The sequence below is a fragment of the Scyliorhinus torazame genome, chromosome 12 (assembly GCF_047496885.1).
Source record: "Scyliorhinus torazame isolate Kashiwa2021f chromosome 12, sScyTor2.1, whole genome shotgun sequence".
Taxonomy (NCBI): domain Eukaryota; kingdom Metazoa; phylum Chordata; class Chondrichthyes; order Carcharhiniformes; family Scyliorhinidae; genus Scyliorhinus; species Scyliorhinus torazame.
Genome location: NC_092718.1, coordinates 213,434,505 through 213,449,676, shown reverse-complemented (window position 1 = coordinate 213,449,676; position 15,172 = coordinate 213,434,505). Strand labels below are relative to the sequence as shown.

General features: G+C 52.5%; 1 protein-coding gene across 1 annotated transcript in view; it reads left to right on the top strand.

Annotated features, from left to right (window-relative positions):
* Positions 1-14,620, top strand: part of ppm1e (protein phosphatase, Mg2+/Mn2+ dependent, 1E) — a 122,066-nt gene extending 107,446 nt beyond the window's left edge. Inside the window, exons 4-6 of the mRNA XM_072469902.1 lie at positions 4,105-4,248; positions 6,166-6,259; positions 10,266-14,620. Of these exons, the coding sequence (XP_072326003.1) occupies positions 4,105-4,248; positions 6,166-6,259; positions 10,266-11,230 (1,203 nt within the window). The 3' untranslated portion in view covers positions 11,231-14,620. The remainder of the gene's footprint in view (positions 1-4,104; positions 4,249-6,165; positions 6,260-10,265) is intronic.
* Positions 14,621-15,172: the final 552 nt, after the last annotated feature.

The window sequence follows — 15,172 nt, the reverse complement described above, 5'->3', positions numbered from 1 at the left end:
CCCCATCCCCCAGCCACACCCCCCAACCCCCAGCTACATCCCCCCCCAACTCCCAGCTACACCCCCCAACCCCCAGCTACACCCCCAACCCCCAGCTACATCCCCCCCAACTCCCAGCTACCCCCCCAACACCCAGCTGCACCCCCAACCCCCAACTACACCCCCAACCCCCAACTACACCCCCAACCCCCAGCTACAACCCCCCAACCCCCAGCTACAACCCCCCAACCCCCAGCTACAACCCCCCAACCCCCAGCTACAACCCCCCAACCCCCAGCTACAACCCCCCAACCCCCAGCTACAACCCCCAACCCCCAGCTACAACCCCCAACCCCCAGCTACAACCCCCAACCCCCAGCTACAACCCCCAACCCCCAGCTACAACCCCCAACCCCCAGCTACAACCCCCAACCCCCAGCTACACCCCCAACCCCCAGCTACAACCCCCAACCCCCAGCTACACCCCCCAACCCCCAGCTACACCCCCCAACCCCCAGCTACACCTCCCAACCCCCAGCTGCACCCCCCAACCCTCAGTTACACCCCATTAACTCCCAGCTACACCCCCCAACCACGAGCTACACCCCCCAACCACGAGCTACACCCCCCAACCCCGAGCTACACCCCCCAACCCCCAGCTACAACCCCCAACCCCCAGTTACACCCCATTAACTCCCAGCTACACCCCCCCAACCCCGAGCTACACGCCCCAACCCCCAGCTACAACCCCCAACCCCAAGCTACACCCCCCAACCCCCAGCTACACCCCCCAACCCCCAGCTACACCCCCCAACCCCCAGCTACAACCCCCAACCCCCAGCTACAACCCCCAACCCCCAGCTACAACCCCCAACCCCCAGCTACAACCCCGAACCCCCAGCTACAACCCCCAGCTACACCCCCAACCCCCAGCTACACCCCCCAACCCCGAGCTACACCCAACCCCCAGCTACACCCCCAACCCCCAGCTACACCCCCAACCCCCAGCTACACCCCCAACCCCCAGCTACACCCCCAACCCCCAGCTACACCCCCAACCCCCAGCTACACCCCCAACCCCCAGCTACACCCCCAACCCCCAGCTACACCCCCAACCCCCAGCTACACCCCCAACCCCCAGCTACACCCCCAACCCCCAGCTACACCCCCAACCCCCAGCTACACCCCCCCAACCCCCAGCTACACCCCCAACCCCCAGCTACAACCCCCAACCCCCGCTACACCCCCCCAACCCCCAGCTACACCCCCCCAACCCCCAGCTACACCCCCAACCCCCAGCTACACCCCCAACCCCCAGCTACATCCCCAACCCCCAGCTACACCCCCAACCCCCAGCTACACCCCCAACCCCAGCTACATCCCCCCCAACTCCCAGCTACCCCCCCAACACCCAGCTGCACCCCCAACCCCCAACTACACCCCCAACCCCCAACTACACCCCCAACCCCCAGCTACAACCCCCCAACCCCCAGCTACAACCCCCCAACCCCCAGCTACAACCCCCCAACCCCCAGCTACAACCCCCCAACCCCCAGCTACAACCCCCCAACCCCCAGCTACAACCCCCAACCCCCAGCTACAACCCCCAACCCCCAGCTACAACCCCCAACCCCCAGCTACAACCCCCAACCCCCAGCTACAACCCCCAACCCCCAGCTACAACCCCCAACCCCCAGCTACAACCCCCAACCCCCAGCTACACCCCCAACCCCCAGCTACAACCCCCAACCCCCAGCTACAACCCCCAACCCCCAGCTACAACCCCGAACCCCCAGCTACAACCCCCAGCTACACCCCCCAACCCCCAGCTACACCCCCCAACCCCCAGCTACACCCAACCCCCAGCTACACCCCCAACCCCCAGCTACACCCCCAACCCCCAGCTACACCCCCAACCCCCAGCTACACCCCCAACCCCCAGCTACACCCCCAACCCCCAGCTACACCCCCAACCCCCAGCTACACCCCCAACCCCCAGCTACACCCCCAACCCCCAGCTACACCCCCAACCCCCAGCTACACCCCCCCAACCCCCAGCTACACCCCCCCAACCCCCAGCTACACCCCCCCAACCCCCAGCTACACCCCCAACCCCCAGCTACAACCCCCAACCCCCGCTACACCCCCCCCAACCCCCAGCTACACCCCCCCAACCCCCAGCTACACCCCCAACCCCCAGCTACATCCCCAACCCCCAGCTACACCCCCAACCCCCAGCTACACCCCAACCCCCAGCTACAACCCCCAACCCCCGCTACACCCCCCCAACCCCCAGCTACACCCCCAACCCCCAGCTACACCCCCAACCCCCAGCTACACCCCCAACCCCCAGCTACACCCCCCAACCCCCAGCTACACCCCCCAACCCCCAGCTACACCCCCCAACCCCCAGCTACACCCCCCAACCCCAAGCTACACCCCCCAACCCCCAGCTACACCCCAACCCCCAGCTACACCCCCCAACCCCCAGTCACACCCCCAACCCCCAGCTACAACCCCCAACCCCCCCGCTACACCCCCCAACCCCCAGCTACAACCCCCCAACCAGCAGCTACACCCCCAACCTCCAGCTACACCCCCAAACCCCCAGCTACACCCCCAACCCCAGCTACACCCCCAACCCCAGCTACACCCCCAACCTCCAGCTACACCCCCAACCCCCAGCTACACCCCCAACCCCCAGCTGCACCCCCAACCCCCAGCTGCACCCCCAACCCCCAGCTACACCCCCAACCCCCAGCTACACCCCCAACCCCCAGCTACATCCCCAACCCCCAGCTACATCCCCAACCCCCAGCTACATCCCCAACCCCCAGCTACACCCCCAACCCCAGCTACATCCCCAACCTCCAGCTACACCAGTGTTACCATCGATCCTGCAGAGATCAGCAATGTCCCCATCGTGAGGGGATTGGGGTGGGTGCGGCCCGGATGAGTTTATATCCGGGCAATGAATTGACCCAATGTAAACTCGGCCTGTCGACCATTTTGACAGCCAGGAAATTCTGGGTGACGCTCCCTGGGCTACACTGAATCTTCTATTATTAATAATAATAATAATAATAAAAATAATAATAATCATCGTCATCATTATCGCTTATTGTCACAAGTCGGCTTCAATGAAGTTATTGTGAAAAGCCCCTAGTCGCCACATTCCGGCGCCTGTTCGGGGAGGCTGGTACGGGAATTGAACCCGCGCTGCTGCCTTGTTCTGCATTACAAGCCAGCGGTTTAGCCCACTGTGCTAAACCAGCCCCAGGCCTGTCATGAACCGAATAGCTTTTTGAATGCGCAGCCCAATTTAGTCCCACAACCTCCAGCTTTCTCCCCCATTATCCCGCCAATAAATCCTCTTTCTAGTGCATTGTCCAATTACACTGAGTTACTATAGAACCTGGATCCGCCTTTCCGAGGCTAATCCCAGGTCCAGTGAAGAGCTTTCTCCCTATTTCCCCTCTCGTTCTTCAGCCACTTATTTCAAATCTCTGGTTGGCGACCTGCAGTCGAAACCGTTTCTCCCTATTTTCTTGGTCAAACCCCTGCCTAATTTTGAAAACCTTCCCCAGAACCATCGCCGCTTTAGAGAGAGCTAGCCTAGTTCCTCCAATCTCTGGACGTAACCGAGGAGCCTACAGTTTGCAGTGTTCACTCCTTCTGGTGCAAGCTACAGGTGCAAGTTGGAGGTTGAGGTGTCTTCCTATCCACCTGTGGTCTCCATTAGTAAAGGGGGAAATTCCTCCCCTCTCCCTGCGTGAATTTGCCCCCGGTCTGTTTCATTCAGCTCCCAGCAGAATGAGGTAAGAAAGAACAGGAGGGTGAGCTGGCACGAGCTGGGTGGGTCGCATGGCCCACCCAACTCGGGGCTGGGGGTGTAGTGGGTAATATTCTGTACAGCGCACAACAGTGGCATTGACAAGTTTTGAGAGGTTTTTGGGGAGGTGGTATTGGGGGAATGGGTGGAAGGCTGTCTGAAGTTACCTCTATCTGCTCGTTGCTGTGGGGGGGTTAGGGACAGACTCCGATCTCTCCCCACAGGAAGATCTGCGTGAGGTTTTAATCAATCTCCGATACAAATATGTCTCCTTCTCATTTCATTGTTGCTAGAACCTGCGGTGTGGAACAACTGGTGTTGTGACTTTTATGCGTGGGAACATGCTCCACGTGGCGTGGCTGGGTGACTCCCAGGTGATGTTGGTACGAAAGGGCCAGGCAGTGGAACTGATGAAACCTCACAAACCTGACCGAGAGGTAAGCGGACAACGCTGTTAATTTACTGTTGTACAGGGTGCGTGGTCCTCGCGTCAGAAGGAGCTGGGTTTGAGTCCGACCCACGGAAACCCAGGCCCATGATCCCAGCTGTCGCGCCTGTGCAGTGCGGAGGGAGTGCCGCACTGTCGGAGGAGCTGTCTTTCAGGTGAGACATTCAACCGAGGCCCCGTCTGCCCTCCGGTGGCCACTACTTTGAAGGAGGGTGGAGGTTTCACCCCCCCGCAGTGTCCTGGCAGACAGACACCGCAAAATCTGTTCTCCTGAAAGGAGGCTGGACCCGCACAGGATTGGGCCTTGTGGTCCTATTGACAGCCCCTGACTCACTCTTTGCACCACAACACAGGAGGACAGCAGCGAGGGGAATTCCTGCTACATAACATCATCAGAATTGGGAGCAAGAGTAGGATTCGGCCTACTCTTCCACCATTCAGTAAGATCACGGCCGATCTGGCTGTGGCTTTAACAGCACTTTCCTGCCTGCCCCCCGTGACCCTTGACTCGTTGGTCAACCAAACATCTGTCTGACTCAGTCGTGACCCTGATGTCCATTGCTGCCTGAGGAAGGGGATTTCAAAGACTGAAGACCCTCTCGAGAGAGGAAATTCCACCTCATCGCTGTCTTACATGGGAGACCCCCTTATTCTGAAACTGTGCACCCGCTTCCAGATTCCTCACAAGACGAAACACCCTCCCAATATCCACCCTGTCGTGACCCCCTCATGTTTTAATAAGATCACCTCTCTTTCTTCTTGAACTCCAATGGGTATAGACCCAACCTGTTCATCCTTCCCTCACAAGACAAGCCCTTTGTCCAGAAATCTGCCTAGTGAACCTTCTCTGAACGACCTCCAGTGCCTCCCTCCTTAAGTAATGTGACCAGAACCACAGTCTCACCAATGTGTCTGGTACATTTGCTTTCCTTGCCTATCCCAACTACCTTCAAGCAGTTCATCAGGTTTTTATTTAAACCGGTTTATTCCAATTTGAGTTGCCAGGGTTTCGGACAACAGGGTCTAATTTTTGACTCTGGAGATTTCTAGAACGTGGGGTGCCAAGACCAGCTGACCTCTCACGTGTTAACATGCAGGGAATTGGGTCAGGACACGGAGATAACATTTTCTCATTATTTGAAGTTCTACTTTCCTTCTATCTGTTGTAAATTCCTACTTGACTGTTTATAATGGTCATTCTCAGGGCAGCACGGTGGCGCAGTGGGTTAGCACTGCGGCCTCACGGCGCCGAGGTCCCAGGTTCGATCCCGGCCCTGGGTCACTGTCCGTGTGGAGTTTGCACATTCTCCCCGTGTTAGCGTGGGTTTCGGCCCCATAACCCAAAAATGTGCAGGGTAGGTGGATTGGCCTCACTAAATTGCCCCTTAATTGGAAAAAAGGAATTGGATACTCTCAAATTTAAAAAAAAATGGTCATTCTCTATGTAAACCTGTCACACTGCAATGATACCCTCCTGCCAGTGGCGGAGCTGCTGGTGGGAGGGTGTGACAACAGCTCATCATATTTACATGACCGTTCCCATTATAAATGAGGAGGTAGGAATTTGTAGCTGAAAGAGTTGTGTCAGAGAGTGCATAGATCAAAAAGATTTAAGAAAAATACCTTATGAAGGTTAAACACTGGGCACAGGAAATCTTTTTTTTTAATTTCTGGTTCTGGCAATGTGGAATTGGCAATGCCCAGAAAGGGATAATGGGGTGAATCCAATAGCACATTGCTTAATTTTCGCCCAATGATGGAAGGTGCAGACAGAAACAGCTCCAATTGAAAGGCACATGCCCACTGAAGCTTTCGGCCCACCACCACTGGGTTAAAGGTGCTTAAGCAAATGTCTCAGACCGGCTGATCCGTTTAGCTGACTTGTTCTTCCCCTTTTCTCCCTCAGGATGAGAAGCAACGGATCGAGGCACTCGGGGGCTGTGTGGTGTGGTTCGGGGCCTGGCGAGTTAACGGAAGCCTTTCTGTCTCCAGAGCCATCGGTGAGGTGTTTACAGGGACCCGACTCTGTCCCTTTATTGCTTTTTCCTATTATCTGTCCACACGTCAGAGTGCCACACCAACCGGACTTTAATTACATCCAATCTACAACACAGGATGAGGCCATTCAGTCCACCTGCTCCATGCATACCTTCTCTCGCCCAACCTTATCTCGCCCCCATCGACACCTCCTCCTATCCCTTCCTCCCTCATTCCTCTTCAATGCATTGATGTTATTGGCCTCGGCCACTCCCTGTGGTAGTGAGTTCCACACTCTCCCCACTCCGTCGGTCAATAGGTTTCTCTTGAATTCCCCACTGGGTTTATTAGACTGTATATTGATGGCCCTGGTTCTGGTCCTCCTCCATATCCTTATCAATACGGAGATCTGAGCCGTTCCCGGTGCTCTGTGTCACCCAGGGACAGAGAGTGTGGACCATTCATTTGGGAGCTTCTTCGGATCATTTTCCAGCATTTTCCCGTTTGTGCAGTTTAGTTCAGCGTTGCCCAGTGAGGGTTTGATTGAAAGCAGGAAACCTGCTCCTCTCGGACAACCTGTGTCTGATTCTGATGAGGGTGAGGAGGCGTTAACCCTCGGACTGTGAGGGTGATGAGGTGTTAACCCTCGGACTGTGAGGGTGACGAGGTGTTAACCCTCGGGCTGTGAGGGTGACGAGGTGTTAACCCTCGGACTGTGAGGGTGATGAGGCATTAACCCTCGGACTGTGAGGGTGACGAGGCATTAACCCTCGGACTGTGAGGGTGACGAGGCATTAACCCTCGGACTGTGAGGGTGACGAGGCATTAACCCTCGGACTGTGAGGGTGGCAAGGCTTTAACACTCGGACTGACTGTGAATGCTTCTTATCCTGGTCCTGCAGAGTGGGACAGTGTGATTATCAGCTGAATCGCAATTGAAACGTAAAATCTGTTTGGTTCTGAATAAACTCGTGGTCTGTGCGGCAGTATCGGTCATGGTACTGAGTCAGAAAGTTTGTGGGAATTCCACCTACCCTTCGGGTTGTGTAGGTGAGACCCACGCAGACACCGGGAAAATGTGCAAAACTGGAAAGTTTGTGTACTTGAGCGTCACAGCCTGATGCTGTCGGTGTAGTATTGAGGGAGACCTGCGGTGTTTTTCGAATGAGATAATAAACCGGATTAAATATCGCACTGCGCCTTTGGAAGACTGGAGCAGAGCTCTCCCTGGTCTCCCAGTCAACCTTTCTCCCTTAAACATCACAAAAAGAAATCTAATGTTGGGTCATTGTCACTTTCCTGTCATGCACAGCTTGACTGCTGCTTTCCCCTTCACTCTAGGTGCAAAAAAAGTACTTAATTGGCTGTAAAGCACACCCTGAGATTGTGAACGGCAGCTGTAATATATCGATATAAGAGTAAAAACCTCTGCCACTGCAGTTAGTGTGTGTTTTTACCTGCATGGTTGTTGAATCCTTAAAATCCTCAACCCCAGAGAGCTGTGGATGTGAGGCCATTTAGAATATTCAAGGGGTTGGCGCAGTGGTTAGCACTGCTGCCTCATGGCGCCGAGGACCCGGGTTCGATCCCGGCCCCGGGTCACTGTCCGTGTGGAGTTTGCACGTTCTCCCCGTGTCTGCGTGGGTCTCACCCCCACAACCCAAAGATGTGCAGGTTAAGTGGATTGGTCACGCTAAATTGCCCCTTAATTGGAAAAAAAGAATTGGGTACTCTAAAATTTAAAATAAAAGAATATTCGAGGGGGGATCACTAGATTTTTGGATTATTACAATCCCAGACCAGAGTGCAACAGTGGCTAGAATGCTAACTGAAATCCCAATAATTTAGTTTATTTGTAAGACTGCGAAAAGAATGATTCACTCCAGGAGTGATTGAATGAAAAAATAGGGCTTGCTTATTTTTAAAACAAAACTTTATTATGAATACAATATTAAACTTTTTAACTTCAAACCCAAAAAGAACACCTTATAATGGCTCCTTAAACACTACTACTCAATTCCCCATTAAACAACAGGAAAAGAAACATACAGATCTCAATCTCTCTTACCGTGGGAGAATTGTGGACTCCGTGTCAGGCAGATCAGAATTCAACCCCTCTCTTCAAAGCTTTCGCCAAGAAGCTGCCTCTCTAACACTTTTCAAAAATGTGTCTCTGCCTTCTTTGGCTCCACCCAGCAATGACTTCATCTCCCCAAGCTGAAAAACAAATGATCTCTGAAGGCTGCAAAGCCTCATTAACTCCCCAGGGACTTCCCCAGTCAAACCAGAGTCCATTAGCCCAGACTGAAAAACACATTCCTTTGTCAATTTCATCTTCCGGCTGCTACAAACACCCAGGCCCTACAAAGCAGATAAATCATCACCACTGCAGTCGAGCACACTCTAACCCCAGGCTTTTAACCCTTAAATTGCCAATACTTAGAATTCAATATTCCAAACGTTCTCCAGTTGTCATAGATACGAAGGGAATCAACAACAGCACGGGACTTTATAAAACAAAATCAGAGAGTGAGCCACATCAGGCAATGTTAGGACAGGGGACAGCTCGGCCAAAGAGGTAGGTTTTAAGAAGTGTGCACTAAAGAAGGAAAACAAGGCCGCGAGGTGTAGGAAGTGTATTCCAGAGTTTGGGGCCTGGACAACTGAAGGCACAGCCACCCAATCGTGGAGCCATTAAAATTGGCCATGCGCAAGGGGCCAAAGTTAGAGAAGCGCTGATAGCTCAGAAGGCTGAGAGTCCGGAGGAGATTACAGCGAAATGGAGGGGCGAGGTCATGGAGGGTTAAACCTGGGTGAGAATTTTAAAATCAAGATGTTGTGTGACCGGTAACCGGTGTAGGTTAGTGAGCACGGCGTTAATCGAGTAGCGGGACTGGTTGCGAGTTTTGGAATAAGTTTACAGAGGGTGAAATGTGGGAGAGACGTCAGGGAATGGTCACCTCTGGAGGTGGCAAAGGAATGGATGAGGATCTGAGCAGCACATGAACGGAGCCAAGGGTGTGAAGTCGGATGATATTCCCCAGGTGCACACAGGTCTTTGTGATGGAGCGAAAAAGAGGTTGGGAGCTCACCTGGGGGTCAAATGCCGCCACCAAAGTTGTGCACAGGATGGCTAAATCTCGGACTGTTGCCAGGCAGAGGGATGGACTTGAAAGCGAGGGAATGGAATTAGGAAACGGGTTGAAAACAATGTCTTCAGTCTTCCCAACATTTACCTGGAGGAAATTTCTGTTCATCCAGTACAGAATGTCGAGGGATTTGGGAGAGTCCGAAAAGATGGGACATAGAACAGACAGTGCAGAAGGAGGCCATTCAGCCCATTGAGTCTGCACCGACCCACTTAAGCCCTCACTTCCACCCTATCCCTGTAACCCCTCCTAATGTTTTTGGTCACTAAGGGGCAATTTATCGCGGCCAATCCATCTAACCTGCATGTCTTTGGACTGTGGGAGGAAACCGGAGCACCCGGAGGAAACCCACGCAGACACGGGGAGAACGTGCAGACTCCGCACAGACAGTGACCCAGCGGGGAAACGAACCTGGGACCCTGGCGCTGTGAAGCCACAGTGCTGTCCACTTGTGCTACCGTGCTGCCCCAAAAAATAAATTTTAGAGTACCCAATTCATTTTTTTCCAATTAAGGGGCAATTTAGCGTGGCCAATCCACCTCGCCTGCACATCTTTGGGTTGTGGGGGTGAGACCCACGCAGACACGGGGAGAATGTGCAAACTCCACACGGACAGTGACCCAGGGCCGGGATCGAACCTAGGACCTCGGCGCCGTGAGGCAGCAGTGCTAACCACTGCGCCACCGTGCTACCCCCGAAGGGAGTGAAGGGAGAAGATCAACTGCGATCTTGTCGAATGGTGGAGCAGACTCAAGGGGCTGATTGGCCTACTTCTGACCCAGTGCTTATTTATGCTGTCACTGCGAGGGGAAGGGTCAGAAATGTAAGCTTTCTCGTTTCTAGTTTCTGTGTTTAACTGTGTGGTTTTTAATTCACCCAGGGGACGCCGAACACAAGCCGTACATTTGTGGCGAGGCAGACAGTGACTCCATGGTGCTGGACGGAACCGAGGACTACCTCATCCTCGCCTGCGATGGCTTCTACGACACCATGGAGCCCGAGGAGGCGGTCAAGGTGGTGGCTGATCACCTGAAGGAAAACAATGGCGATAGCAGCATGGTGGCCCACAAGCTGGTGGCCTCGGCCCGCGATGCCGGCTCCAGTGACAACATCACCGTCATTGTGGTCTTCCTGCGTGACCTGAGTGCTTCTGCGGAAGACGAGGAAGAGGCCAATGGCGACCCTAAATGGACGGGCAACTCATTCGACGGTGCCCCGGGCGATGGTGGGGACGACAAGGAGAACCGAGGGGATTACCAGGGCCCCCGACTGCAGCACCAATTTGGAACTGGCTCGGAGCTGGCTCAAGACACACGGGAAGACTCGCTCACCGACCGAACTAGCCTAACTTTAGGCCCTCAGGTTGTTGTCCTCCCACAGGAGGCCAGTGCCAAGGAATTGCCTCTCATTCAGTTCAGACCCAAGAGGCTTGAAGTGTCCCGCGTGGGAGCAGCACATTCAACCCTGCGGGAACGCAGGGACTGTGCGCCGCGCCAGGCCTGGTATTCCCGGAAGCCTCCACTCATAGGCCGAATAAGAAGGCAGGGCTGGATGGAGCGACCGGCTCCCCGCTATTCCGGGACCCAGCCAGGCCCCTGGAGTGCCAGCAAGGCCTCCTATGAGGAGAGGCAGCAAGGACAGCGGCCAACCATGCAACCAGAGCACCGCGCACTACTCCTCACTCGAAGGGCTGGAGGCAAGACCACAAGGAATCGCAAAGGGTCAACTCATCAGCCACTGCGGCAGAGGAAAGTGGGTGGTATATGCCACTCGGGGGGCATGGCTCCCGACAGTTGGCATGGGAAAATGCCAAGTTTACATGGCCTATGTCTACTTCAACAGTAACACTTCCACGTAGAATTTCCCATATTACTAGACTGGAGTTCTCAACACAAGGCTCCCTTCTTCCTAGACACTCCTCACCTCCCTAGCTTATGAATAAGTCAATTAAATAGTCTTCATGTTATCTTATATTCCGACCTAGGCCTAGTAGCTGAAGCCTATTAACAGTAAGCCATGCTGCCCAGGAAAGATGATATCTTAACTGGTCTCTGTACACTGAGCTGCCTTCACTGTGGTATTTGCCTCTAAGGATACCATTCAACTCTTTGAATCCCCTAAGCTCCCAAGGCTAGCCGGGCTGGAGGGAGGGGGGAAATGAGGAAGGGAAGATTTGTGCAGTATCTTTTTTTAAAATAAGTTTAGAGTGCCCAATTCATTTTTTCCAATTAAGGGGCAATTTAGCGTGGCCAATCCACCCACCCTGCACATCTTTGGGGTTGTGGGGGCGAAACCGACGCAAACACGGGGAGAATGTGCAAACTCCACACGGACAGTGACCCAGAGCCGGGATCGAACCTGGGACCTCGGCAACAGGGCTAACCCACTGAGCCATGGTGCTGCCCCCATTTGTGCAGTATCTTGATCTCATCGACCGCACAAGTGCATGTTGCAGTTTCCAACCCGCCGTCACGGACAGGAAACTCCCTTTTCACTCTTGGGGGGACACCATTGGTTTTTAATCAAATGAACGAGCGTCGCTGGCAGTGCTGGTCCCCTGGTCACACCCAAAGGATGGAGGTGAAACCTCTTGAACCCCTGGTAGTGGCTTTGAGGCAACTGAGTGCCTTGCCTGGCCACTCGGAGGACACGAGAGCCAATCTTGTTGGAATTGGACTGGACTCCCTTGTAGGCCAGGCAGGGTAAGGATGGCAGATTTCCTTCGCTAAAGGACAATCCTGCGGCTGCATGGACACTTTGGATTTTTATTTCCTGAATTTAATTCAAATTCTCAAAGGTACATTTTGAACACACTCTCTCATAGTCTACAACTCTGGGCTTCTAATCTGGTAACATAACCATTGCACTAGCGTACTCTTGACAGAGTGCTCCCATGGTCTGATATACCAACTCCCCCCCCCCCCCTTCCCGGCCCCCAATCATCATCTACGCCAACCCCCACCTCCTGCAAAAAAAACCATTGCCCACCCTCTCTGTGGTTGGGTCTCCTATTCTGGATCATCCCAGCTGGTCTGGTGGATGACTCTTTCACCCCCCCCCCCCCCCCCCCCACCCCCCACACTCCCATTCCGCACTCTCGGTCCACTCTTCCCTCCCCAGAACTGAGTTGTGGCCTGGATTTGACAGCCTGGGGAGATTCGCTCTCTCGTCCTGTGGAGAGGTGCCTGACCTGGATTCAGATTCACCCTCAGTCAAAGTGGGAGAGTCCAGAGCTGAGCTTGACCAAAACCCAGCCCAAGGAAAGTGACCCATTTGGGAATGGTGATGGGAAATGGGGGAGAATCAATTTGTGAAAGTGAATATATCTCAGTTTACAGAACTCATTAAAACTGCAGTAACTGTGATTTCACTGATAATCAATAGTTTAAAGTATTTATGTGTCTATGGCTGTAGAATTCATTCAAAGTGAATCAAATCTGTGTGGCTAAGGCTCTCAAACTAATTATTCTTGTACCTATAATAGGCTTTTCTTGAACTAAAGGCTCTTGTGATAGTTACACATTGAATAGTTGTCCTGGTATAAATACTGTATGAATCAGTACATTCATCACAGCACGCCCCACCAAATACTGACAGTAGCAACCCATGAATTCTCTGGTAGCTAAATACAATTTATAAAATATCTTCTCAACAAACTAAAAGTAATTCTGTGAGACATGTATGATGCGTTAGTAGTTTTATGGTCTGATTATATACCTGTACTGGTACCCGTGCAAGCCTGATTATGAAACTGGGCTGGTCCACTCTGCAGCTGGAACCTGTGCCACTGCTTCTTGGGGTCTCGCTGTACCACTTCACCTGTACACGTAACCTGCAGCAATCCAGCCATTCACCGGGCTGATGCTGATTTAATTGTACATCTATTTGGCTTTTCTAGTCTTACCGGAGCCGATGACTCTGTTGGTACCTCTAGCATCACGACGATATACCTGTACAGGAGGAGCCTGAGCACATCGAGTGCCTGAATGTGCGCCTGTGTGATGCTCAGCAGCCTGATTGCATTGGTTTCTGCACAGTTACCAGCTGTACACCTCCAACAGTTTGGCAATACTGCTACAATTGTACACCTGTACTGGTGCCTGTAGCCGTATAGATACCAACTACAACTGTAGCAGTTTGACTATACCTGTACTGGTGCCTGTAGTTGGATAGATACTGACTACAATTGTAGCAGTTTGACTGTACACCTGTACTGGTGCCTGTAGTTGGATAGATACTAACTACAACTGGAGCAGTTTTGACTGTACATGTGTACTGGTGCCTGTAGTTAGTTGTATAGATACTGTCTACAACTGTAGCAGTTTGACTGTACACCTGTACTGGTGGCTGCAGTTGTATAGATGCAGATTACAACTGCAGCTGTTTGACTGTACACCTGTACTAGTGCCTGTAGCTGTACAGATACTACTAACTACAACTGTTGCAGTTTGACTGTACACACACCTATACTGGTGCCTATATTGTATAGATGCGAATTACAACTGTAGCAGTTTGACTGTACACCTGTTCTGGTGCCTGTAGTTGTATAGATACGAACTACAACTGCAGCAGTTTGACTGTACACCTGTTCTGGTGCTTGTAGTTGTATAGATACGAACTACAACTGCAGCAGTTTGACTGTATACACACCTATACTGGTGCCTGTAGTTGTATAGATACTAACTACAACTGTAGCAGTTTGACTGTACACCCGTTCTGGTGACTGTAGTTGTATAGTTACTGACTACAGCAGTTTGACTGTGCTGGTTTCACACTTTAGAACAATTCTTGCTTTGTGACGCGCGGTGTTTCACTGGTTGCAGCTGGTGGTAGCAAGTAGTCCTTAACTTGGTTTGAATTCTGTGCCCTTATTTGCTTCTTGTTCAAGTAAGTAATGAACTTTCCCCCACTCCCCCCCCCCCCCCCCCAAAAAAAAAACCAGTACTGGTAGTTACATGTTCCGTATCTTGTAATTTTTAATGATAGCATTTCTGGTGATTATAATGTAAAAAAAATAATTATATATATTATATATATAAAGGTCTTAAAAAAACTTGAACACAAAAAAAAGGTGATTACACTATTGTAATTCTAACCTGATTTAATGCTGTTTAGTCTGTGTACATTTTGTGTTCTATGTAATATCTGTTCTGTATTGGAAGTAGTGGAGCCCTTTGTATTATTATGAGCAAAGTTGACGAGCCTTTAATTAATGATTAAAGGGACTGGACCAGTTTGATGAGCCCTTATTTACTCATTGGGCTATCAGGTTGTTGGGCAGGGGAGACTGATTTCTTGTGATGTGCTAAAGACTGTGACGACACACAGTCAGTCACCTGTGTGTATCGGCCGCTCCTGCATTGTTACCGGGTCCAGCTCCTGCAACTTCCCCTCGAAAAACACGAGGAGAGCACCTTCGCCACCTGGACTGCAGCGGTTCGAAACTGTGGCCAACCATCACCTTCCCAATGGGAAATAAACGCCAGCCAGAGAATGAACTTTCAGAAAAATACCACATCTTCTTTCCAGAGAGTGGCTTCTCCCAGCCCCCTGCTTGTACCCAGCCCGAGAGAGTCCGAGATTCTCATGAGGACCAATCTGATGTGGAAGCCATGGCACAGCAGGCTGGCTTTTGTACCGCTGGAAGGTTTACTGGGGGGTGGGGGTGGGGTGTGCACATGATCACCTGTCAGAGGTTGGCTGCATGAGCAACGCCCTCTCAGCACATAAAAGTGACTGCCACCTGAGCTGAATTAGGAAAAGACGAGAAAAAAGGGGTGGCAGCCA